The sequence below is a fragment of the Lytechinus variegatus genome, chromosome 9 (genome assembly GCF_018143015.1).
Source record: "Lytechinus variegatus isolate NC3 chromosome 9, Lvar_3.0, whole genome shotgun sequence".
NCBI classification, from domain to species: Eukaryota; Metazoa; Echinodermata; class Echinoidea; order Temnopleuroida; family Toxopneustidae; genus Lytechinus; species Lytechinus variegatus.
Genome location: NC_054748.1, coordinates 2,016,218 through 2,044,197, shown reverse-complemented (window position 1 = coordinate 2,044,197; position 27,980 = coordinate 2,016,218). Strand labels below are relative to the sequence as shown.

Genomic DNA, 27,980 nt, shown 5'->3' with positions numbered 1-27,980 from the left:
GATTATTAATCGCTAAATAAAATGGCCTATCAAGATCATCGTTGCATACGCATTTTGCTCAGTAGATTGACTAAGAACCAATCAGAACTTGTTATTTCAAATTAGCGATTAATCGCTAACCTTTGTTACGGGGCCTTGACCTGAATAGGGATATTTTGAGAAATTTACAGGAAAATAATAAATACCTGACAAATCCAATTTTGCGCGCGCGCGCAGCGCGAGTAGAAAGTTTCAATATTCAGACCATGAAACAATATTTTACAGAGCACTTTTACAAAAATCAATTTAAAAAAAAAAATAACAATAATGAAAGTTCGATTTCCGAACGCTGTAATATGTGAACGCCTATATGTAGTATGCCTAGCAATTGAGTCTTGGAACTCTTGTTGGAATGCTCCCCAGGGAGTGGAGAAGGTGCATACATTGTATGCGGGCATGCAAGGATCCGATGACCGGGGTAATAATATGTCTGTTAAGCGCTTAGAGACGTCGTTCCGATGTATTAAGCGCTATATAAATGCGGATTGTTATTATTATTTATTATTAATATGTTTTGTATATTGATTTCAAAATTTGGTTTAAGCTCCATATTGAGCAAGATATGTGAATCACCATAGGCAATGCGAACGCGGAGCGCGAGCGAAAATTTGATATAATGACGTGAAAGAGTTTCTAAAATTAGTTTTGAAGTCTTCCCCTCGTCTTTTTTATTCAATCGTCTTCCTCCTCTTATGTTTCTCATTTTTTACTTCTTCCCTTTTTCTTCTTTTTTTTCTCTCTCTCTTTCCCCCTTTTTTATTTATTTCTTGCTCCACCAATAGGGGAGGGGTGGGGCGGGTCCCTCGCACCCCTGGATCCGCCTAGATGCTTACATCATGACCGTTTTCTTCCCGGACTTAGGCTCCATCTTCCGTTCGATTATGTTATTACATAATATTACAATTTTTGTCATTATTTCATAATTGAGTGCCTAGCACGTCTCCCTTATAATGAAATTAAGTTACAGCACTAAATATCTAATGCACTAAATCAGTTGTCAATCCAATTTTTCTTGTTCTTGGAGGAACAAATTTGAATAAACCTAATTTCATATAATAAAATACAAAGAACAAGTGGAGATGTGACATCATCAGCCCACTTAATGAATATTCATGACGACTGCATGTTTTCACAAAATATTGCTAAACTTAAAAATTCAATAACTCTGTTATTTGTTATCCGATCTTTATGAAATTTGTGGCATTTTGCTCAGTAACTCTATTTACTAAGCCATATACTTTCAGCCCGGACCATCCCTTTAAAAAAAATATCAATGACAGGCAAAGACAGCTGTTAAAGCTCGAACATAACGGTTTCCAAGAAAGCTTTATCGTCATAGTCCACGGAATCGAGTTGATCGGACCCTTATTAGATGACGGTATCATTAGAAGATACATCATTTGGTAAAACTTATAGGTTTCCCCGTCCAATTTCACCAGAATTGCATTTAAATAAATTCGAAATGTTTTGTTAACCTTCTGCGCACATGGTTCATTTTCATTTATTCATCATTAAATTCCGTTCCATATCATTTCTTTGAATTTTGTAGAAATTCAATTCAGAGAGAAATTCGTTCGAATTAATGGCCCAAAGTTGTCTTTTAAAGCGACGATGAACTGATGGTTTCATAATTCCGAAGGTTCGTTAGTCCGAAAACAAAATGAGGTTCGTAATTCCGAAGGTTCGAAAACGAAGTGAGGTTCGTTATTCCGAAGGTTCGTTAATCCGAAAAAGAAATGAGTTTCGTAATTCCGAAGGTTCGTTAGTCCGAAAACTGAATGATTAACTTTTCGTTTTCGGACTAACGAACCTTCCGAACACTGAATGTTATTTCGTTTTCGGACTAACGAACCTTTGGAACATCGAACCTTATTTGGTTTTCGGATTATTGAACCTTCGGAATAACACCACAAATGTTCGGATTAACGAACATCGAGGTATAGACAATTTGCTTGTTTCGGGTTTATTACGAACATTCGAAATTCAAAGTATGGGCCCTAACCGATTTATGAGCGCCTTTTGCCTGAGGATACAAAGCGCTGCTACCCCAGCTTTAGCTCGAGCTACCATCACCGGCACTCAGTGCATGGAAGGAATTACTCCTGCCGGTTACCCATTCACCTCACCTGGGTCGAGTGCAGCACAGTGTCCATAAATTTCTTGCTGAAGGAAATCACGCCCTGGCTTGGATGCGAACCCACGACTCTCTGTTTCAAAGGCGAGAGTCAACCCTATATATTTTTGACCCCACATGTATTATCTTTACCCTACATTTTTTTTGATCTTTTCAGTTAGAATCAGTTTATTCCAGTATGTTTGATAAAGACGTAATTACCTATTACTATATGGTTGTAAAATAATAATTTCTTTTAGTGTTTGATGAGTGAGTGCAGGGGCGGATCCAGGATTAAAAAAAGGGGGGGGGGGCACATTTTCCCCGAGGTATTTGACGAGCAGAAAAAAAAGTTTTACCAAAGAATAAGGGTATTTCGTCCACAAAAAAATATTATGCCTCCATAAAGGGGATCGGCCCGTGCCCCCTGGATCCGCCAGTCAGTGGGTAGATGCCAATGGTAGGTATTATTTTCTTCATCATCTTGTTCTTTTTTTTAAACTTTTATCTTAGAATAGTTGCGAAAGTGGAAAAAAACGATTTGTTGTTCCGATGGTGGTTTGTCAGATGGATGATACACCTATTAAAGTTGTAAACATCCAATTTAGAAGTAAAGCCCATCTCCATAATGAAGAAGTGAAAAGAAAACGAAAGCACTATCCATATCCTATAAGTGATTGTATATATTAATGATTTTGAATACCTAAACGTTGGCAAGGGTCGGTGCGAATTTGAAAACCCCGGGGGGGGGGAGGGGGGGGGCACTTCCATTCACGAGTGGATACTATGCGCGACCATTGGGGTCTCGAAAAGCACCATTAACACGTAATTTCCATATTCTGAAAATGCACCCCTTAACAAGTATTGGCGTGTGAAACCCTACCCTTAACAAGTATTGGAAACAAGACGATACTCTTGCCAAATATTCCCTGAAATGAACCCCTAAACAAGTACAGGAATGTTTTATTGTTACGGGACCTTCGTCGTCGGCTTTACCTTCTTTGGTTTATAGTACGACCCCACCTTCTATATCTCGTGCAAATCGGACTCTAAACACGAAGTGTTGGGGGAAAAAGGACATCCTTTATAAAACATTTTAATTTTGTTTTATCATCCCCGCAAATTCGACCCTAAACACGTAATTTTCCTAGCGAAATAGATACCCTTTTTTCATTATTTTTGTGTTTTTGACACCCTTATCACGTTACGTACGTAACGTGCCCTATCGTGAAAAAGACATCCTTTTTACGTGTTTTGTTGGTCGCGCATGGTATCACTCGTCAATGTAAGTGCCCCCCCCCCCGGAAGTAAAGCTCATCTCCATAATCATGAAGAAGTGAAAAAAAACGAAAGCATTATCCATATCCTATAAGTGATTGTATATTAATGATTTTGAATACCTAAAAGTTCGCAAGGGTCGGTGCGAACCCGGGGGTGCGAATTTGAAAACACTTCTTCAGCTATTTTAATTTGATCGTTCTTCAAATTTGATGAGATAACCGTGAAATTGCTTGCCAATAAAGTTAAATTGAATTAAGTATTTGGTCATTCAAATGTTGATCTCATTCGTCATTCAAATTAGTTGCAAATTGAATTATTACATAACTGAATCGGTTGATATTTGACGAAGTTGGACGGGGAAACCTATACTAAACAGCATACACTGTTAAAAAAACCGTGATTTTACAGAAAATAAACATAAGATTTTGTAAAAAGCAATAACAGAATCATTCATAAAACAAGAATTTTTCTGCAATTTAACAGAACAGGTCTGTTTAAAAAGGGGAAAAGGGTGTTTTATTCAAGGAAATTTGTAAGATTCCATACATCAAATACCAATTTCCTGTAGGATTACGCAATTCGGTAAGATTACAGGTGTTCTCGAGACTCTGCTGCAGGAACTTCTTTTATTTTTTCTAACAGTGACATAGGCCTTTAAGTGATGATCTGTTTGCTCTAATTGCTTGAAAAGATTCAATCTTGAATTACTAATATTTGATATAAAGTGATGAAATTGTTTTTGAAACGCCAAATCAAAGAACAAAGAGAGGCGAAAAAATATCGTCAAACGCAGACTTTATATTTGTTGATCTCTTGGACTTGGAATAAAATTAGGGATAAATTATGTTTGACGATTCCTTTTTTTTCATTTTCCTCCATTTATTGTTCATGATTGGAGGTCTCAGCGACACCATATCTGAAATGCGTCTGAGCTAGCTGTGCATATATATATGCGCTATAAAAAGCTATATATGCTGCTTGCAACCACCAGTGCTTGCAACATAAACAAAGTAAGATGAGTATCCGGTGCCGATGGTAAATCAACGCTTGTTGTAAGTTGAAAGTGGTAGTCTTACTTTGTTATGGGCTTTGTTCCAATAATTAAATTCTTGGCCATTCTAAGCTATAAATGATACGAAAAGGTACCTGTACCGTAGGTAGAAACGTATGGTATACTGACTGAAACTGTCGTGAGACATGACTGCGTCTGTGTGAATATGGTCCCATGTGCTTATGTTCATGTTCTCTAACCCAGGAAGCTTCGGCCTAGTCTAGTCTTGAGGACTCCATGATGATGTCTTTTTAAAAATACTTTAACATATACTTCTTCATCATTGGAGTCTTGAACTCCGGTCATATATGTATTATAAGAGACACATGTAAACAAAGATGGATTTCCCTGGGTAATCCATCTTTCAAGTTTCAATATAGAAATCATGTAAATAAATTGTTTTTTATTTTAATCTCTACGCTACGTTACACCTTCCTACGCCTAAAGATATAGGCCTAGGAAGGTTTAAAAAAAATGATCAATTAAGATGTTAAAAATGAAGGTTTCTTACCAGACCGATCTTGTGTAGATCTACACAACGCAAATACAACGACCCTTGAACGGAATAATATGACCGGTTAGCGATGTCGTTTTGAAGAACAATTTATAGGCATTGATAGATAAAAATATTATTTCACAAATGCTTTAATTTGATAAGTGATTATAAATAATTAGTATAATGCTTTAGTACAATACTACTATAAATAGCCCTGTGGCTCCATCTCTGGCCCGCTTTGCGGACCCGTTGGGGGGGGGGCATTCGACCAAAAAAGTATGTGCCGCAGGCGAGACAAGAAACGGGGGCCTTGGAGCGGGCTTATTGTAAAAACAAGGGTCCTCTGAACGGGCTTCGGAACTACAAAAGTTTGTGAGAACGGGGATCCTTGGAACCGGTCGCCTGCGTGTGATTGCATATGCATCCCTATGGAACGTGCATGCAGCTAGCCCGGCGGCATGGGCCCTGGGTGCACTAGCGCAGAGGTGATGGTCAGACAGCACTCTGCGCCCGCTTTTCACCAAAAATGCGGCTAATTGTAGCAGATCAATGCGGACGGAACGGCTTAACAGAAAATATGCGAAGCTTTGGAGCGGATTTCTTTTGTCTCGATAAGAAGAAAATGCTATGCTTTGGAGCGGATTTCTTTTGTCTCGATAAGAAGAAAATGCTATGCTTTAAGTTTGGAGCAGCTTTCTTTGTTCTTTTGCTCAATAAGACAAAAATGCTATGCCTTGGAATGGCAATTTGAGTGTGAAAATGGGGGTCCCCTCCGTGGCACATACCCACTATGCATTATATACCGAGTGCAAACACCCCCCCCCCCCTGGCCCAGGACTTGTCCGTTGTCCATGTTATACTAGGCGGACAAACATATGCTTTCCAAAATGGGGTGGAATAATGGGGTCCCAATAGCACTCCAAAATTAAGGGGGAAATAATAAATTTTGCACTTAGGGGTTGGGCCTAACTCGATTATATGGATGAAGGTCTATTGTGAGACACAGAATCATGACGTCGATGGAGGTAGGACTCCATGATGTTGTTTTATCATATTTTCACATACCGGTATACTTTGTCATCATGGTCTGAGCCTTGAACTGCCTCCCAGACGGATCTCTTGGAGATCCCTCAATCCATTCGTAAAGACAGCAAAGACAATAGTCTTGACCCTTGAACTGCTTCGTTATGACGCAGCTTTGGATAAGCGATGTAATACAAAATGCTGTTTTGATCTTAAGAACAATTTATTGATAAAATTAATAGATAGTAAAATTTGAAACTTGAATATGAATTATTATTATAATGATAATTATGATCAAGTTTCAAGTTTTATTATTTGTTAAGTAACAATTTGTATCTACTGGTAGTTCTAGTTTAACTTAAAGGAGAATGAAACCTTTGGAACAAGATAGCTTGTGTGAAAACAGAAAAATCAGAGTAACAGATCAACGAAAGTTTGAGAAAAATCAAACAAATAATGAGAAAGTTATGAGGATATGAATACTGCGATCACTGATGCTACGGAGATCCTCACATTGGCAATGCGACAAATATGTGTGATGTCACTTGTGAACAACGCAGCTCTCTGAGAGCTGTTTAGTATATATTTCACTTCAACTGTCTCTTATAATATCACATCTATCAGTAGATCATGTATTCTTTTTATAGGAGGGAAGGTAATACAGATTTTTAAAGAATATATCATGGATAAAGAATTTGTATCATAAAAAAAGCAAAAAGAGATTTTGGAGGTATTTTATAGTCTATCAAAAGGAAAGATGTTCAGATGTGACATCACACATCCTTGTCGTATTGTCAATAGGAAGATCTCCATAGCATTAGTGATTGCAATATTCAAATGCTCATAACTCTCATTTTTTGTCCAATTTCTCTCAAACATTCTTTTTCTTATTCTTTGATTTTTCTGTTTCGACAGAATCCTACTTGTTCCAAAGGTTTCATTCCCTTTAACCTAGGCTCATATAATTTGGTGTGCATGATACAATCATGGATCACAAGAAGCCTATTGATTTTGAGGTCAAAAGGTCAAGGTCACAGTGACATATTTTCATCTTACCCTTCTACAGTCCTTGGAATCGTGATAACTTCAGTTTAACTAAACCTAGGCTCATAAAATTTGGTGTACATGATACTAGCTAGCATAGATCCTTGTTAGCCTATTGATTTTGACGTCAAAAAGTCAAGGTCACACTAACATGTTTTCATCTTACCCTTCTGAAGTCCTTGTATAAACACAATAACTTCAGTTTAACTTAATCTAGGCTCATATAATTTGGTGTGTATCATACTAGCATGAATCCCATGAACCCTATTGATTTTGTGGTCAAAAGGTCAAGGCCACACTAGGTGGTTTCAAACCGCCTTGATCACAAGAATCCCCGTTTAATTACGAGAACTTTTTTAGGCTGAAAAATGCCCATTACGTATTCCTGCATTCACACCGCCCTGAAACATATACCCCTTCGGTATAAGTTCCTGAAGATACGAGCATGCGCAGTATGGTCTGATAAGCAGGCAAGGCGCGAGATTCAAAATCACTAGCCCAGCAGCCACCCACGGCGCCGCACCCAACGACACGCTGGGCTAAAAGTTCCTGTAATTTGCTTTCACATTGACAAAATACCTGCGACCTTGGAAAAATCCCCGCGAAAGTTCTCGTAATTTCGCAAAGTACCTACTATTTAGCGGGTATTTTGTTTCGGGGATATTACGCGTAGTTTGCTTTCACATTACCAAAATACCTGGTATTTTCTGATCGGGGTAAATTTCCCGATCAGAGAATACCTGGAACTGACGAACTTCGAGGCGGTCTGAAACCACCTACTGACATGTTTTCATCTTGCCCTTCTGAAGTCCTTGTAAATGCCATAACTTCATTTTAACATAAACTAGGCTCATATAATTTGACGCGTATGATACTAGCATAAATCCCATGAAGCCTATTGATTTTGAGGTCAAAAGGTCAAGGTCATACTGTCATGTTTTCATCTTACCCTTTTGAAGTCCTTGTAAACACGATAACTATAGTTTAACTTAACCTAGGCTTATATAATTTAATTTCACAAAACAGTTTATAAGCACATCCTGGTTGGCAGGCGCGCCGGAACACTTTCAGTTTTGGGGGGGCAAAATCCCGAAGGGGGCACAATATTTTTGACAGCGTGAGATACCGAAGCGATCGAGCGGTAGAGGGCGTGGGACCCCCCCCCACGGTAAGGACTTTGTGTAAAAATAGAGTTTAAAAGTTACGTTTCTAAGAGAATTCAAAAATAAATTTCTTGAGAATTAAACATAGAATTCACTACGAAAGACTATACTCAGAGTTTATGAGAACCTATGAAATCTACGCGCAAAACGATCGCTTAATTCGGAATGTGGTTTTCGTGTCTGATCAATTAAATTACGTAATACGCTTATATTGACTCAAAATACCAGAAATTACATTTTTCATGCAATATCCTTTCAGAAATATTTATTTATGTACATTTACATACACGGACGACGCGAGAAGCAGAAGAAGCGTAACAACAGAAACAAAATACATTCCAATGAATGTCTTTTTAAATTCAAAATGGCGGGTGTTCTGACGTGGCAGACGACGATAAGCGCTTAAATACCCATTCTATTTAAATCATTTCTGACCTCAGCATTGGAGAGAGTCCCTGATTATACATACATAGGCAAAACGTTTCATATTTTGTAACTGGAGGAAAAAGAAATATGACCTGCTTAATTATTGTCTAACAATTTAAAACTTTTCTGAAAATTTAAAACATTACTCGATTTATGTGTTTCCTTTGGCATGTTTTGTATGGCTGGGAAGCACTTTTGGATGACCCCTTCAAAATCTTCTTTTTTCTTTACATATTTTCTGGGGAAAATGTGACCATAACTAGGAAATGATGAATTTCGAATTCCTGGAAATATCCATTGGTAAATAATCATGAACTAACAAACTACGGCAGTTCATAATGTACATTATGTAACATTATTTAGAAGAAAACAATTACATTCCAACAGCGGATGTGGTTGACGGTACACCATGTGGAGTTTTCGAAAAAAAAAAGAGAAAAAGTGGATAGAGGAAGAATTGAAATTGATAGGAGGAAGTAGACAGTGAAAGTCGAGTAATGTTTTGTTCAAATGAGCGTAATCCTGATAAAGACAGTAAACCAGAAAAGGTTGAAGAAGAGGCTTGATTAGTTGATAGATGAGTACTCCTGCTCTGCACTCCATTCGCCGAATCATAGCATCTTCTCATTTATCCAATAAGCAACTACTCAATCCTCTATAACTCTTTAAACTTTTCGGTTTTACAGCTATTTTCAGATTCCATATGTTGCTCGAGTAACTAGCGTTCACGCGCGTTGGTGACATCGGGGGGGGGGGGGGGGGGGGCGTTTCATGAAAGGACTTGTCGGACGTTTTATCCGAAAAGTCCCATTTCATCCGACAGTTACCATAGTAACAGTACCTCTCAGCCAATCAACATCAGAGAAAGATGTCAGATCTGACAACTTGTCGGATGAAACACTCCCCAGGTCCGGGAGCGTTTCATGAAAGGACTTGTAGGACGTTTTATCCGACAGTTACTATGGTAACAATGCTTCTCAACCAATCAGAATACAGGAAAGTTGTCAGATCTTACAACTTGTCGGACGAAAATATTTATGAAACACCACCCCGGTCTGAGCGTTTCTGGGCGACCGCGCGTTTGTTAGCCGACACAGCATGCAAATTTGCCATTCGGTTTTTGTCTGAAATGTATTCATTAATACTAATAGGCCCCCATTCCACAGAACGGAGACCATTGAAAGATTGGTGAGGTCTTACAGCGGTCTTCAAGATCAATGAAATTTGTCGACTCTGTGGAATGGCTCAGAAAGACCCCTCAAAGAACTCTGAAAGACTAGTTGGATATTTCTTGTCGTACTGGTCTTAGACTAGTCCTCTCGAGATCTTTCAATGGTCTTTCAGAGATTTTTTTATGCAATAAGTGATCTTTCAGAATTCTTTGCATGGACTTTGCCTGGTCTTTCAATGATCTTTCAATGATCTCTCATGAGTCTTACAGTGATCTCCGCAAAAATCTTGAGAGACTGCTGAAAGACCACTGAAAGACAATTTTCCTGTAAGACCGTTGTAAGACTGTTTTGAACCGTTTCAAGAAGTTTTGGAGCCCATGAAGACCACGAAGACCACTGAAAGATTGGTCAGGACTCGCGTAAGACCTCAAAGACCATTGTAGGTTCATTGAGAGACCTCTGAAAGATCAACCAAAATTCATGGTCTTTCAAAGGTCTTTCAGATGGAAAAGGGGCTTATCAAAGGTATGTTTCACAGAGGGACATGTTCGTCAAAAGACGCAAGGCTTACTATGATGTGTAATTGCCCCGTCAGGGGCGATTTTTTTTTCATTTTTGACAAAAGAAATGACAATTCTTAGGCAGAAAAGTGCCTTCATCGTTTACTTTTGTCCTTAAATAATATCATTTTTCTACTTTTAGGGGGAAAATTGGGGGGGGCAAAATCTCGTTTTGCCCCCAAAAATTTTCTTTGGGGGGGCAAGTGCCCCCCTGCCCCCCGCTTCCGGCGCCCTTGCTGGTTGGTATGCAAATGAGGAGACTGATGACACCATCCACTCACTATTTCTTTTGGATTTGATATGAAATATTCTAATTTTCTCCTCATTGTTAAGTAAAACAGTGATTGATTCCTCCCTGAAGTTAACATGTCATATTAGCATTGCTTAATACTATATGATTCAGTCAAGTAGGTCCCTGTGGTCAAATCTGTAAAAATTAAATATTGTATAATTCAAACAATAAAAAACAAGAAATAGCGAGTGATGGACATCATTGACTGATTCATTTGCATGTCACTGAGTTGTGCAAATCACTGTTGTGTGAAAAATAAGCGAAAGTTTAAAATGTCATAACTTTCTTATTTTACATCCGATTTTGATGAAATTTTAAGTTTTATAAATGCTAGTTTGATTTTTCTCTGTTATTCAAGCGAATAAGTAGACTTGGAAATGAATTTTGACCGCTGCAATTAAAAAATTATGGCAAAAATAATGAAAAGGTTTAGAGGAAGTCTGCTGATTAGCAAAAAGTCCGACCATCATATGTACGTTTTTTTATGCCATTTTGGCCCAAACCTCCTTTTTTAACCCAGACAAAAACATTCGCTCAAGCATGAACGAAACTAAATTATTTTAATGGCATTTGAAGGATAAGACTCCAGACCACATATTGACACCAAAATATAGAGATCATAATTTGAAACAAAAATTTTATTGACTTATCAAATCTGTCCCTTTTTGATACGCACTGTACATGTATAAGTAATTAATAAGCATTATAAGAAGATGGGATAAAACAAGTACTTAGACTTATGTGAATCAGGAATCATATTAAATTGGTGAATCTGAGGTTATATGATACATCATTTTTCTACCAGATTTTTGAAGTATATTCAGAGTAAGATCAGCCGTGTTTTTCTGTATCATTGTTATGAGATACATTGTACAGTCTCAAGAAACAGTCCTGTACCAGGGTTGATGTTAGACCTGGTGCCAACTTTCTTTCCAGTAAGCATATTTTGTTGCAAAAAATGTTTGACCATCGATACTATTTTACCCTTTTATCCTAGACAGCCACTCCTTGCAGCAGGACTGAAGAGGGCAGGAGATGCATTCTTGACCTGATCCACTGAAAGCATGATGAAAGAATCTTTAGTGTCCGAAAAGTCAGGCCAGAATGGAACACAGCTTCTTCGATGTTTTTTCTGCGATGCCTCTTTTTATGAAGAGCAAGACCTCAGCAAACATCTCCAATATCATCTTCAAGGAAGCGGCGTCAAAGAACTCGGCCTGTTTCATTCCCATCATGAGAAACTGTCCAATTCGGAGGAAGTGACACAGGATAGTAGGAGCACGAGTGAGACGCCTTCTATGTGCCAAGATTCTGATGGTACGAGAATATATCCTTCCCACGTTGATCATGAAGAACACAGAAGTAACTGTACAGTGGAGACCATTGGGATACAGAAAGATGGAATGGATATTTCTTGGGCATCCCAGTCACAGAAAGAAGAGGTTGTACAGATGGCAAAATCTGAAGATCAAGGAGAAACTCATTACCTTCTCCAGTTGGGGGAAATAGAGAATATTCAAACTGGAAAATTCGGAGATCAAGCTGATTCTTCTTGTCATCCTCAGGTAGAGAAAGAACAAAGAGAGACCTTCGATCAAGCACATGTTTCTCGTCATCCCGGGTCAGAGAAAAGTTGTACTGCTGAAACAGGAGAAACCTATCAAACTGATATTTCTTGCCAATCCCGATCCGTCAAAGTACAAAATTCTGTAAGACACCATTTCCAGTGCGAGCACTGTGAGGAAGCTTTTGAAACACAGGCGAAACTAATCTTCCATGTTACACAAATGTCAGCTGAAAAGTCCTATTCATGCTCTAAGTGCGGTAGCGAATTTTTACGGAAATGCCTGCTGCTAGTTCACAGTGCATCACCCTGTGAATTGAAACTAGATATTAAGTGCGAGCCTCTGAGGGATTGGTCTAAGTCCATAAGTAAGAAGGAGGAACACATGGATGGGCAAGAATGGTGCTGCAAACGTGAATCAGAGCAGCCCAGACAGATCTGTGGAAAATCACTCGGGTGTTCCCAGTCCACACTGAAATCAGAGACTTCTCATACTGAAACGAAACCTCAGGGCTCAGAGTCTGGAAAGGGAGTTGTCACTGAAGGTAATCTGAAAAAGCACACGGTGAAGAAAAATCTACGCTCACGCGAGAAGACCAAGAGAGTTCAGGCACATGCAGGATTCCATCAGTGCTTGTATTGTTCAAAGGAATTCAAAAGGAAATGTCACTTAGCAGAGCACATTTTGATCCATACAGGGGAAATGCCTTTTGTGTGTTCACTATGTGGGAAGGGGTCCAGGACTAAAAGCAATCTCAACAGGCATGTGAAGATAATGCACCCTGCCAGTTCAATCTCTCATGAGTGCCCATCCTGTTTCAAGATATTTCCTTCTAGGCCTCAATTACAACGTCATCTTTATCTGAAACATAACAAAGAAAAACCATTTCAGTGTTCTGAGTGTGGAAGAAGCTTCATTAAAAAGGGTTTTTTTGATAAGCATATATGCATGAAAAGTAATGTAAAAGCTTCTGGTTGGTCTCAAGATTGTTCATATTGTTCCAAGAAATTCCATTGTAAATCCCGTTTTGATGACCATGTTATGATGCATACAGGGGAAAGGCGCTTCCAGTGTGCAAATTGTGGGAAGGCTTTCATCAAAAAGGCTAAATTTGAAAAGCATACATGCAGAAATACACAAGGAGGAAACAAGGATAAGAAACTTCACGAATGCTCTTACTGTTCCAAGAAATTCCTGAGGAAGTGTCATTTAAGAAGGCATGTTGAGATACATTTAGAGAATAGCCCTTTCCGTTGTTTGAAATGCGGATTGAAGTTTGTTACTAAGACTGATCTTGATTTCCATCAATGTGGGGTTGCGGTGAAAAAACCTCTAGTTCATGAGAAAGTCCATGAATGCTCATATTGTCACAAGAAATTCTTTCGTAAAGCTCACTTACAGGAGCATGTCATGGTCCACACGGGAGAAAGGCCTTTCAAGTGTGCACATTGTGGGAAAGGTTTTATTACCAAGTGTAACTTAAAAAGACATACATGCAGGAATCCAGAAAAGGGACAGATTTCTCAAAAGTATAATAAATGCTCTTATTGTCCCAAGAAATTCTCCCGTAAAGCTCATTTACAGGAGCATGTCATGATACACACGGGAGAAAGGCCTTTCAAGTGTGCACATTGTGGGAAAGGTTTTATTACCAAGTGTAACTTAAAAAGACATACATGCAGGAATCCAGAAAAGGGACAGATTTCTCAAAAGTATAATAAATGCTCTTATTGTCCCAAGAAATTCTCCCGTAAAGCTCATTTACAGGAGCATGTCATGATACACACGGGAGAAAGGCCTTTCAAGTGTGCACATTGTGGGAAAGGTTTTATTACCAAGTGTAATTTTAAAAGGCATTCATGCAAGAATCCACTAAAGGGACAGATTCCTAAAAAATATTACAGGTATGAAGGCTCGTTTAAGAAATACGTTTTAAAGAAGCCTGTCTCTATACATTCAGAGAATAGTGCTTGCCAGTGTTTGAAATGCGGGTTGGAGTTCCCTACCAACAATGATCTTGATAAACATTCATGCAATACATCTGGAAAATCAATACATGTACCTCTAGTTCGTGAGAAAGTCCATGAGTGCTCTTATTGTCACAAGAAATTCTTTTGTAAAGCTCACTTACAGGAGCATGTCATGATACACACGGGAGAAAGGCTCTATCTTTGTGACAAATGTGGGAAGGGTTTTTGTACCAAGGGTAATTTTAAAAGGCATACATGCAGGATTCCAGAAAAAAAACAGATTCCTCAAAGACATTACAGGTATGAAGGCTCGTTTAAGAAATTCCTTAAAAAGCATGTCTCGACACATTCAGAGAATAGCGCTTTCCAGTGTTTGAAATGCGGGTTGGAGTTCATTACCAATGATGATCTTGATAAACATTCATGTAGTACATCTGGGAAATCAATACCTCCAGTTCGTGAGAAAGTCCATGAGTGCTCTTATTGTCACAAGAAATTCTTTCGTAAGACTCACTTACAGGAGCACATCATGATACACACGGGAGAAAGGCCTTTCAAGTGTGCATATTGTGGGAAAGGTTTTATCACCAAGTGTAATTTTAAAAGGCATACATGCAAGAATCCAGAAACGGGACAGATTTCTCAAAAGTATTATGAATGCTCTTCTTGTCCCTCAAAATTCTCCCGTAAAGCTGATTTACAGGAGCATGTCATGATACACACAGGAAATAGGCTCTATCTTTGTGACAAATGTGGGAAGGGTTTTCGTACCAAGTGTAATTTTAAAAAGCATATATGCAGGATTCCAGAAAAAGAACAGATTTCTCAAAGATATCACATATATGAAGGCTCGTTTAAGAAATTCCTTAAGAAGCATGTTTCTACACATTCAGAGAATAGTGCTTTCCAGTGTTTGAAATGCGGGTTGGAGTTCCATACCAACAATGATCTTGATAAACATTCATGTAGTACATCTGGGAAATCAATACCTCCAGTTCGTGAGAAAGTCCATGAGTGCTCTTATTGTCACAAGAAATTCTATCGTAAAGCTCACCTACAAGAGCACATCATGACACACACGGGAGAAAGGCCTTTCAAGTGTGCACATTGTGGGAAAGGTTTCATTACCAAGTGTAACTTTAAAAAGCATACATGCAGGGGTCCTGAGGAAGAACAAATTTCTCAAAACAAGTTATGAATGTCCATACTCTCCAGGGAAGTTTCGAGGACATTTGCTTCGGCGACGATTGCTCCTTTCGAAATTCCACATACTAATTAACAACTTCACCCAGTGTTTAGCAGTATACCCTACCCTAATCCAAACATAAACCATAATGGTTAGTTTCGGTCATGGTCGCTCATTTGGTTTACGTAGCAGACGATGCAGCCTGATAGTTTATACTGTACGCAGACCCTATTGGAAATCAAACTTGATTCCAGACTCAATACTATTACATATTTCCCCTCTCAAAATGTAGCTATATGAAAATATCCGTAGACAAAGGTGTATGGTTCAAGAACATTGTTACTTTCAACATTAAATGTGTTGCTTAATTTTGTTTGGGTTGTATTGATTAAATGAAAATAGTCTAGGAACGGAAACTATCGTACGTTAGTCATGCGATGTTGTACACATAAATATTCCATGTTCTGCCTGCTCGATCTCAAAGTCTGGGAGAAAAGTGAGATGTAACCATTATACCAGTCATGAAGTATTATACATCAACATGTAGGTAATCTTTTTAGTATTGAGATGATGATCAATCTCGACCTTTTTTGAACCCTCAGGGATATTTCAGTGGGAAAACAAAGATGCCAGTGTCTTGGAAATATGGGTGATTTCGGACCGTTTGCCATAGCAAGAGTTGTGAACATGGACAATTTCAAATGAACAGCGAGGCGTAAATAGTGAATTAATTGTAATAATATTTTCATCAAATTCAATGGAATTGGATAAAATTTCCCCACTATTATCAATCTTGTGTGAGATTATTAATAGTTACAAAGATATTTTTTTACATTACGCTCGTGAAAACGACTTCTCTGTGTTGAAGCTGTGTATGTGGACTTTCGGACACTCAAATGCATGCGACTATTACCATTATGCCAATTTTACAACTCCCAAGAATGTTCTGTAATCTGTTTGGTCCAAATCTGATCACATGATATTCAGTGAATTGCACTATGGCATCCAAATGCACTATCCTGTACTCTGACATCATACCAAATGTACTATCCTGCACTCTGGCGTCATACCAAACGCACTATCCTGCACTCTGATCAGAGTGCAGGATAGTACCGATATAGCATTCTTGGTAACTCAGGCCGTGTTTATGCTTCCACTTTTCAGGCCAGAATCAGCGTTTCCAAACGTGGTTAGTCCAAAACACGGTTGCGTCCATGCTTACTTTCATTTAAACGCTGTTTTAAAACGCCGATCGTAAACTCACAAAAAGGTGCGTTTGTAAACGTCGTTTGACCAGAATCGGGCTTTCTGGGGAAGCATAAACAGAACCACGATCGTAAACGTGTTTAAATGACGTCATTTGGTACATGCTTCCGGTGAGATGAAAATCCGCGGGCAATACAGTCGTATTGCTCCATGCTTATCTCCACGTAATAAAAATCGGAAAAAAAAACTTTCGAAAAAAGGCGCGCCCAATTTGACCTCGCTTTACGATGCGAAGCCAGCTGGAGATCATGATTTGCTCTGAAAATTTAAGCATAAACAGCACTCCCAGAACCACGTTTACGATCGGCGTTTTGAATCGACGTTTGAAATCGCTGATTCTGTCCTCGCAATGGAAGCATAAACACACCCTAAGTAACATGGTGGTGGGGATGTATTAAACAAACAATGCACTCGTTCTTGTGCATAGAGGGCCTAAATAATGAACTCTGTGCTCGACTCGCCAAATGGATATACCGCACTCGGCAGTGTTTCCACAGCTCAAAAATAAATTTCCCGAAACTGAATCCCAAATTTCCTGAAATTCATAGATATTTCCTGGAATTTTCAAATTTGATTTTAAACGAAAATCGGGCAATAATACAGCGAGCCTAAATTCGGCCTAGGTGGCCAAAATCAAGGATTTTAGCATTTTTTTGTTCACGCCCTCTTTAAAAAAGGAACAAAATTACAGATGCGAGCGCGAGCGGAAAATTTTGAGCTACGTATGGCTGTAAAACATTATTAAAATGTAACCTGAATATCATGAATATTGATAGTTTCTACGTTTAATTGTTGTTTAATTGTAATTTTTGGATTTCCCGAAATTTCCTGGAATATTTTCATTTCCCGAACCTTTCCTGGAAAAAGTCAAAATTTCCTGAAATTTCCCGAATTTCGGCAAGAGTGGAAACACTGGCACTCGGTCCTGTTGACCTTGGTGTGGTATAATTCTTGCACGTAGAGGGCCTAAATAATGAACTCTGTGCTCGACTCGCCAAATGGATATACCGCACTCGGTCCTGTTGACCTTGGTGTGGTATATCAATTGGCTCTTCTTGCACATCGTTCATTATTTGGCCCTGCATGCACGCGCTTACGTGCATTATTTGTATAATAGCATCCCTAACCTTACATCTTGGATAAAGTTAAGCCACCCCAGGGAATTGCCACAAAATGTGCCATTTATCAAAACACATTCAGAGCATATCTAATTCTAGTGTTTTAACTACTGAAGAATTTAAGATAATCTGTAGAAGCATCCGTGTAGGAAAACGGAACAAGCGTGGGTCCTTAGAAGGTTCATGGGTGCTCATGTTGTTTCAAGAGATTTATAATTATGTATTTAGTGATACATAGCCTATAGGAGAACAACGCATTGTCTACCCTAAGGATTTATTTCCATGAGTAATTTGAAGAATTACAAATGGGTGCCGAGAGAATAGATAATTAAAGGACAAGTCCACCCCAACAAAAACTTGATTTGAATAAAAAGAGAAAAAATCAACAAGCATAACACTGAAAATTTCATAAAAATCGGATGTGAAATTAAGAAAGTTATGGCATTTTAAAGTTTCACTTCATTTCATAAAACAGTTATGCACATCTCGGTCGGTATGCAAATGAGGAACTGATGACATCACTCACTATTTCTTTTGTATTTTATTATATGAAATATTTTTATTTTCTCGTCGTTGTCATGTGAAATGAAGTTTCATTCCTCCCTGAACACGTGGAATTCCATTATTTTAACATTTTGTGCTTCAGGCAAGGAGGTCCTAATTGTCAAATTCGTATAAATTGAATTATTGTATAATTCAAACAATAAAAAACAAAAGAAATAGTGAGTGAGTGACATCATCGACTCTTTCACTTGGATGTAACTGGCTCGTTCATATAACTATTTTGTTAAAAATAAGCGAAACTTTGAAATGTCATAACTTTCTTATTTTACATCCGATTTTGATGAAATTTTCAGCATTGTGCTTGTCTGATTTTTCTCTATTGATTCAAATCAACATTTTTCTGAGGTGGACTTGACCTTTAAGCTGCATCCATGCTCGCATATTGCATGTTTTTAAATAAAAAAAAATATTTTCCCAATTTTTTTTTTATTTATGTCACGGCGAATTTCCGATTTAAAAACTCACAGATATAGTTCCGGTCCATAAATACAACCTGTATCCTGAAATCGTGTTTACATGTATCTTAGGCCATGATCTAAGTCTGGGTTGAAATTAGTTGAAATTGTGGGAAGTTTGAGTGTCCAGAATTTGTTCAATTCTTTTAGACTTTGCTTGGATTCTTCACATGATTCTTAAGTGAAGGAGACGAATATCATTTCAAGATTTATTTTTCGATTTGACTGCCAAATGTGAAAATAAAGTTATCATCTAATTCTAGACATGGATGGCTTATTTGGCTCCCCATAGTTAAACCACATTTTTATATCAGGGTGTAAATTAAAGCTGACTTTGGAATATGGCCCACATGTCCAATTTGGGCCCCGTTTCATGGCAGCTGCAAAAGTCGTGCTTGATGCCACCTGTATGAGAAGCGAAGCTGGGCGAAAAATATGCGCTAATCTTGGCGGGAGAATGTGTTGACGCATTGAATTTGCAAGTATAGCGGAGCATTCATTGGTGCATTTTTATTGTCCATCTTAGCTTTCCATAGAGATATGCCCAGCTGTATTTATCGTACGTACTGCATTCATATCCATTGCTCACATTGGCTTCAGAAATTTCAGAAAAATCAGTAAATCATTATGTTAACATCTACTTGAGACAGAAAAGGGAGTTTAAGACAGACTCTTTAACGCATCTGCTGTGGCACAATTAATGCAGGATGATTACTTTCCTCTGTGCAAAATAGACCCCCTCCGCAAAGGAAGAAAAATTTCATTGCATAACACAGTAGTGTAGGGGGGGGGATACAGGGGTTTAACCGTTCACACCCCCCCCCCCCCCAATCTTTTTTTGGAAAACTTTTTTTTGGTTGTCAAATTATTTGGGTACGAATCGACCTCAACTTTTTGATGAAGACTTTTTTTTTGGGGGGGGGGGGATCGAGGTTGTCAACTTTTCATTCAGCTCGAGGCCCCCCCCCCCCCCTCCCCTTTCAAAAATTCTGCATACACTATTGGCACAATAGATGGGGGAAATATAATAATCCCTGTTGAAAGGACACAGTATCTCACAGGGTATCGATATAAGTGCCTTGTGCCCACTTTTTTGTTTTCCTCTTTTGTACCGACAATTGGGGTGCCCCCTTCCACCCTACTGGACGCACCTACAATTCAGAAGAGTTATTTATTTTAATTCATAACCTCCTGATGGATAACTGAATGTATGTAACAAGCCGTGATTATGTCATGAGTAATAAAATTAATGACACAAGGAGAAAATGAATAGCCTATTTGCTTTTTGTATGTTTTAAACGTATTGTGTCTGCGTGTGGATAGTCCACAATTGAGTGCTTTTCAGGCGAAATTGTATACTGTGGCTCGAAGTTGCATTAATTTATAAGTAATACCATGATCACATAAATGTTCTACGGCGGCCGTACGGCGAGTCGAAAACAGCCGTTTCATTAATTTTGATTCAATTATATGTAGTTTGACCAAAAAAAAATGTTAGAACGGCTTCTTAAACATGTTGACATGATGAGATCCGGGATCTTGTCATCTCATCATCTCTTCTAAACAGTGGCGTAGACAGGTCCTTAGACCTGGGGGGGATGATCCCTAGCTGGGTCATACTTTATATATATATATATATATATATATATATATATATATATATATATATATATATATATATATTATATATATATATATATATATATATATATATATATATATATATATATATATATATATGTATGTATATATATATGTAATTAATATATAAATATAAAGAATGAAGGAGATAACGTACTCGATAAAAACAAAATATCATGGGCCAAAGCAGACGAGTTGAAGATAACAAAATAACACGATCTGCCTCATGGATTATCTCGTGTGTCTTTTAATCACTTTGCTTTCAGCAATAAACAGGGCATCCAGTAATAAACAAACTTCCTTGCACATTTTTCATGGCAGTAATCTTTTGTTTGATTAATGACAATGAGTAAAGATGATCATAAGAGAAATGTCATTTGTCGGATGTCTAGTTATCATCTTGGTCATGACAGTCCTGCTAAACATGATCTGGAATAACTAGTATTCCTTATTTTACTAGTATAGTAGTATACTCTTTTAAAAGTAGCGATATTGTTAATGATCAAACGAATGAATAAACAACTAAAGGAATAAACAAATAAACAGCCAAATAACTAAAAAAATATCAATTACAATTATAGTAATAGGGGTAAAATAAAAAAAGCTCAACATTATATTCCTTATCCACTTGCAGATATGCGGACACTAAAATGATAAGCACACTCTGTTTAAAACTACAATGATTACAAAGGCTTGATTGAATTAAGTATGGAAATGAAATAAACCTCACCGGGTTGTCGGAAGTAAACTGTATAGATAGTAACTTGTTATAATTTCGATTCATTTCTTATTATGTACCTTGTTATGATGATTATGATAAAAACATAGGTAAGGAAATGTAACAGTTTATAACCTTCAAACCTAGAAGACTTCGCACGTACAGAAATCACTGGTATAAGTAATTCCAAAATACATTGCGCCTCGACTTACTTCTTCTTGAAACTGGAAGACGTTTATTTTCACCCAATATAGTTATGCAAAACAGTCCTTAACAGTAAAGGATTATTTCATTCCAAAATCATTCATTTACTAATTCGCTCATTAGAGACTGAAAATTTTCACCTTTCCTTTGCAAAGTAGGGGTTGAGGACATGGCCAGCAGGGAAAAGGGTCAGTGTATGTGTATAGGTAATTTCTTATTAATTCGTTTGAACAGTGTTAATGTGTTATGAAAGCAATTGCTCTGAAAGGGAGTGATTAAGCGACACTTTCTTAAATCTGTAATGAAATATTTTGAACTTATCTCCTTTGCAAATACATAATTATTATAAGGAAATGTACTTGGTGAAACTCTGAATAACGATCCTTAAATGTATATGACGACGCAAGACAGTTGTTATTACTTAAAACTTGCAAGTTGTAAATGCATATAAGATGATTGACTCTGAATAAAAGTCCAATTTTGATCATGTTTGTCATTGCTGTACGTTATGATTATTACTGCTATTATTATTGATTGATTTTAACTAGCATTCATTGCTTTATTACTGTATAGTTTTGCTTCTTCCCCACAGAAACCTGGGGGGATGATTGTACACACCATCCCCCCACCTAAAATTCTGGGGGGGATGCATCCCCCCCATCCCCCCGCTATCTACGCCCCTGCTTCTAAAAGATGTTGACATGATGAGATTCGGGATCGTGTCATCTCATCTCTTCTAAAATATGTCGACATGATGAGATCTGGGACGTACCTCGTCATCTTATCTTTTGCTATCAAGATGTCGACTTCCCGAGATAATTATCTCAACATCTCGGTGGCACTTTTAAGCTTCCATAACAGACTCTTTGTAGGATCCCGGTCATACGAACTTAAAAAAAGTTGGTATTTCAATTTTTTCTTAATGTGTATCTTATTTTTTTTCTTATGTATTTGTTTTTTCGATTTTTATTTTCTATTATTTTTTCGATGGACTTTTTTGCAGACTAAATTCTGATCACAAACAAGACAAAATCAATTAGGTTTAATCAGTAAAAGTAGAAATAATGATACATATATGAATTTTGGCTAAGTACACAATTTGCATTGGATTTGTAGGCTACATGCATGAATTCGTGTTTTTTGAGCAGTTTTGGGTCTTTGCGTAATTTCGTAACTGCGTACCCGGGCCAGTGTTCCACAGCTCAAAAATAAATTTCCCGAAACTGAATCCCAAATTTCCTGAAATTCATAGATATTTCCTGGAATTTTCAAATTTGTTTTAAACGAAAATCGGGCAATAATACAGCGAGCCTACATTCGGCCTAGGTGGCCAAAATCAAGGATTTTAGGGTTTTTTTGTTCACGCTATCTTAAAAAAAAAAGCCAAATTACAAATGTGAGCGCGGAGCGCGAGCGGAAAATTTCAGTGAGCTACGTATATATTATGATGGCTGTAAAACATTATTAAAATCTAACCTAAATATCATGAATATTGATAGTTTCTTCGTTTGTTATTTTCGGATTTCCCGAAATTTCCTCGAATATTTTCATTTCCCGAACCTTTCCTGGAAAAGTCAAAATTTTCTAACATTTCCCGAATTTCGGGAAGAGTGGAAACACTGACGCGGGCAGCGCGTTTCCGTTTTACACCCTGGCGAAGGCATTTTCCGCAAAAATAGCTAAGAAGCGACTAGTGAAGAGTCCACGTTTGTTTACATTATCAGCTGGGCGCGCGATGCAAAAGTCTGCACCGAAGATAACAACAGAACATGTTCTTGTGAAGCTGTATTCAGGTTAACACCCCCGGGGGGGGGGGGGCACTTACATTGACGAGTGGATACCATGCGCGACCAAAAAAGCACGTAAAAAGAATATCTTTTTCACGATAGGGCACGTTACGTACGTAACGTGATAAGGGTGTCAAAAACACAAAAATAATGAAAAAAGGGTATCTATTTCGCTAGGAAAATTACGTGTTTAGGGTCGACTTTGCGGGGATGATAAAACAAAATTAAATGTTTTATAAAGGATGCATGTCCTTTCTGCCCCAACACTATACGTGTTTAGAGTCCGATTTGCGCGAGGTGTAGAAGGTGGGGTCGTACTAAACCAAATAAGGTAAAGCCGACGACCGAAGGACCCGTAACAATAAAACATTCCTGTACTTGTTTAGGGGTTCGTTTCAGGGAATATTTGCCAAGAGTATCGTTTTGTTTCCAAGACTTGTTAAGGGTAGGGTTTCACACGCCAATACTTGTTAAGGGGTGCATTTTCAGAATATGAAAATTACGTGTTTAGGGTGCTTTTGGAGACCCCATGGTTGTGCATGGTATCCACTCGTGAATGGAAGTGGCCCCCTGGGGTTAACACTAATGTTTGCCTTGATGATTTGCCTTTCCCGAATTGCAGGTAATTTGCACACTATGGACCTATTACAACGTACAGTTCAGTGGTAATTTGCCCCCTCACTATCATGGAAGAAGATGAAATTCACCGTTGTATGACACTGCATTCTATGACTATAAAAAATAGACCTATTAAAGTTTATTTTTTGATGAAAGAAAAACAATTGCCTGTAGGGTATACGTAAGACAGTGTTTGTTGATCACTACATTATTAATGTAAGATTAAGATTCATTCAAGCTTGATGAATACAGTATGAATTTATTCATATTTCATCTATTCACTTGTTGGCAAGAAATTGTTATGTTATTTTTTAAAAACTTTGTTTGATGTAAAGTACTGTATACCTTATACCTTAATTTGACGATGGTATTTGGGGCCGTGTATTAGTGATAAAAGACATATAAAAAACTCAATAAATATAGTAACATTCGCATAGCAAAATGCTTGAAAATTGATCAAAATCGGATAAATAACGAAGTTATTGAATTCTAAAGATTTGCATCATTCCGGTGAAACAATTCTTCATGAATATTCATTAGATGGGCTGATGATGTCATATTTTGTATTTCATTTCATGTAGTTGTGTTTATTCAATTGTTTTTTTTCTACCAAGAACTAAAACAATTGGATTGACAACTAATTAAGCGCATTATTTATTTAATTATTGCTGCAACATTTCATCATAATGGAGACAGATCATTTACATATTTATTTAAAAAAATATATATTATTTCATGTAAAATAACATAAGAAAAAGGAAAGTGGGGATGTGACATCATCGGCCCACCTTGATGATGTGCATATAACTGCCCCCACCAAATATTAATAAACTTTTAAAACTTGTCCGATTCTGATATAATTGTCAGCATTTTGCTCTGAATTTTACTCTATTTATTAAGATGGAAACAGCCTGGACGATCCCTTTAAGGGGAAACAAACTGGACAAATTATACTTTGTTGATTATAAATTGCTACAAGTAATTTTTTACTTTTTTTCAAATTTTAACTATAATTAGCAGTAATATTAGTAGTCGCCGCATCGTCGTCATAGTAGTAATAATAGGGATACATTTAGTAGTTAATGTAGTTATACATTCATTGTTATATTATAAATTATTATTATTATTATTAGCTTATTTTTATCATGGTTAGTAGTAGTAGAAGTATAGTATACTTTATTTTCATTAGCATCATTTTGAAACTGTTATTCTAAATTGCATAGTTTGTTGTCAATATTATCATTATTATTGTTATGAACAGTACTAGTAGTTAAACTGTTATTTCAGTATTACCGTTCGTTTTGTTCTTGCTCTAGCTTCTTCTTCGGCCTTCTTCTCAGTCTTCTTCTCATTCTTCTTCTCATTCTTTTTTTTTCATTCTTCTTTTTCTTCTTCTTCCTCTCATATTTCTTCTTCTTCTAATTCTTCTTTTTCTTAAGTTCTTCTCCTCAGTCTTCTTCTTGTAATTCTTCTTTTATTTTCTTTTTTGTTCTTCCGCTTTTTTTTCTTATCATCATCATCACTATCATTATTATGTATTATTATTATCATTTTATTATCATTTCAATTATTATTATCATTAGTAGTAGTAGTATAGTATCATTGTTGGAATTAGTTGTAGTAGTAGTACGTAGTAGCAGCAGCAGTAGTTGTATCGGTGGCAACTAGTATATTTTAATTCATCGTAACTTCAAATCATTTTGAAACAATTTGAGTCGAAACAATTGGACTTCTTTCTACATGCTGTAGATTCTGTTTCGTTTGGTGTACTATTGTTGATATTCTTGTCATTATTCTGCTAACTAAATTAATTTTGGCTATTGCCCGAATTTTAAGTTTCTCACCTCCCTGAGATTTAATTCATATGAAAGCTCTGTGTACATATGGAGTTATGTGGCCGTGCAGCCACTGACCTCTGTGCTATCAGTGGCTGTGTAGATTGCATGCTGTTGTGTGTGGGGAAACTCGCCACTGTCGGACTCTTAAAGGGGAAGTTCACCCTGAAGAAAACTTTCTTGTAAAAATAGCAGAAAAAATAGTAAAAAATATTGGTGAATGTTTGAGGAAAATCCGTTAAAGAGTAAGAAAGTTATTAGAGTTCAAACTTTTGGATTTGTGACGTCATAAACGAGCAGCTGTCTCATGTGTAATGTAATATAAAATGCATAAATTTCAAATTTTGTATGGTTCCTGATGACTTAAATTTGTTTTCTTTCCATGATCGAGTGTGAAACGATTTGTCTATTGATATACAAAAGTTACAGTGAAAACCATTTTCAATTTTCTGAGAAAATGACATTTCATTGATTTTTTACCATTCGCTCTGTAGGAATGCTGCTCGCATATGACGTCACAAATCAAATAATTGAAATTCTAATAACTTTTTAATTATTTGATGAATTTTTCTTAAACCTTCGGCAATATTTTTCATTAATTTTTCTGCTATTTTTACAATAAACTTTTTGTTAGGGTGAACTTCCCCTTTAATAACCAGCGACGTGTGTAGACTCTTCGCTAGTCGCTTTTTAGCTATTTTTGCGGAAAATGCCTTCGCCAGGGTGTAAAACGGAAACGCGCACCCGGGCATCGCAAATTTGGTCTGAAAAGTTGACCCAGCGCGGTTAAAACATTTCAAGCAGCGAATTTGTTAGGGTTAATACTGCTGGAAACAATTTGAGCATATTTTAAATTCCCGACATGTGTTTACACGTGGGACAAGACTGCATGATCCACAGCAAAAAATATCCGACTGGTTTGAATGTGATAGGCCTAGAGAATGATTTTCAGTTATTTTTTCAGTTCAATTTTTTTATATTAACAAAGTGCATTATATACAAAAATTAAAATGACATGTATTACAGACATTATGAAAAATCCGAGACATTTGGCTTCCTCCTGCTCGTACACACGGGCGTCCGTCGATATAACACATGATATTTTTATGAAAATATGCACCCTTTTTCTTAAAAGTTGATGGAGAGGGGGAAAAATTAATCGTATCAAGTCGGGGTATTCAGTAATGAGGACAGGAGAAACTATATTTCACTGATTTTCATGATTCATCTCATTTGATTAACTCATCTATTCGTGTTTTGGGGCTAATCTTTCCCTTAATTACGCATTGCTTTTTGGCAGAAGTTCTATGGAAAATGCGCACTTTTTTCACACAAATTTTGAGACACTCTGTATTCATTCCCCCATTGCTCGAGAATGAATGGGCAGTTAACGACGGGGTGCAAGATTTATTGAAGAATGGAATGTATATTTCACGAAAATGAAAGCCATTTCCTCATTGGATTTTATCTTCAATACGTGTTTTTTAGATGAAGTTAGTTGTCGAATCTGCTCTCCTGCATGGCATTTGAGGTCTCTATCGGTGACGTCACTCAGGATCGTCATGCCTGAACCATCGGCCAGGCAGGGGCCGGGGTCGCAATGGTAGCATGATTTACGCATAATGCTCTCGATCTATACAATAATCTTGTCCTCTCGTTCTAATGAATGTGTAACTCATATAATTTTCATCAGAGCATTCAACATGAGTACTGTAGTTAACATTTTTTTTGTTATAAGTGAATTAAAGTCCCTCCAGTGAGTTTGATCACCCCTATTGTAAAAATGTATCACTCCCCCAGTTGTAACACAAACAGCTGCTTACACTCTGGGTCACTCCGTGACCTGTGTGTGCGTTCAAGAGTTGTACACGATTTTCTGTCTCATTTAGGCAGAAATCTTTCATAATGAGAAAAAAAACGTGGAAGCTTCTGAAAAGGTAACAACTTGTGAGGTGTACCTCCCATTGAATCAAGGGGGTAAAATAGATAACAAGACAGATATACGCACTGCATCGATCAGCAATCACTACATATAATTCAAGGAGAGGAGGGCGATCAAGGTATAGGATTTGGCAAGGAAAAAGGCTTTGACTTTTCACACATTTTGTATATGTTTTGCTATCAAGAACATAAAAAAGTGGAAATGGATTGACAACTGGATTGGATTTTCATCAATTGCTGCAACTTATTTTTTTTACAAGAGAGACAATAATTCACACATGTATGGGAAAAAAAAGACAATTGTGCATTTCATGTAATAATATAAGGCAAAGGAAAACAGCCCACGCATTTTTTTGGCTCATTACGGCACAGGGCAATATACGTCATCATTTTTTTTTGTGTAGAAGAAAAGTACGGTATAACATCTTGTGGGAGACTGGTCAACAACTGTA

The 27,980-nt window shown here is 37.3% G+C and overlaps 1 protein-coding gene across 2 annotated transcripts; it reads left to right on the top strand.

Annotated features, from left to right (window-relative positions):
* Nucleotides 1-4,378: 4,378 nt before the first annotated feature.
* Nucleotides 4,379-16,499, top strand: LOC121421030 (zinc finger protein 585B-like). Of its 2 annotated transcripts, none has more exons than XM_041615627.1 (2): nucleotides 4,379-4,485; nucleotides 11,658-16,499. In XM_041615627.1, the coding sequence occupies exon 2, from the start codon at nucleotides 11,725-11,727 to the stop codon at nucleotides 15,391-15,393; it is 3,669 nt and encodes a 1,222-aa protein (XP_041471561.1). In that variant the 5' UTR covers nucleotides 4,379-4,485; nucleotides 11,658-11,724; the 3' UTR covers nucleotides 15,394-16,499. The 2 variants fall into 2 exon arrangements, with proteins under 2 accessions (XP_041471561.1, XP_041471562.1); XM_041615628.1 differs by having other exon boundaries at nucleotides 4,392-4,485; nucleotides 11,662-16,499.
* Nucleotides 16,500-27,980: the final 11,481 nt, after the last annotated feature.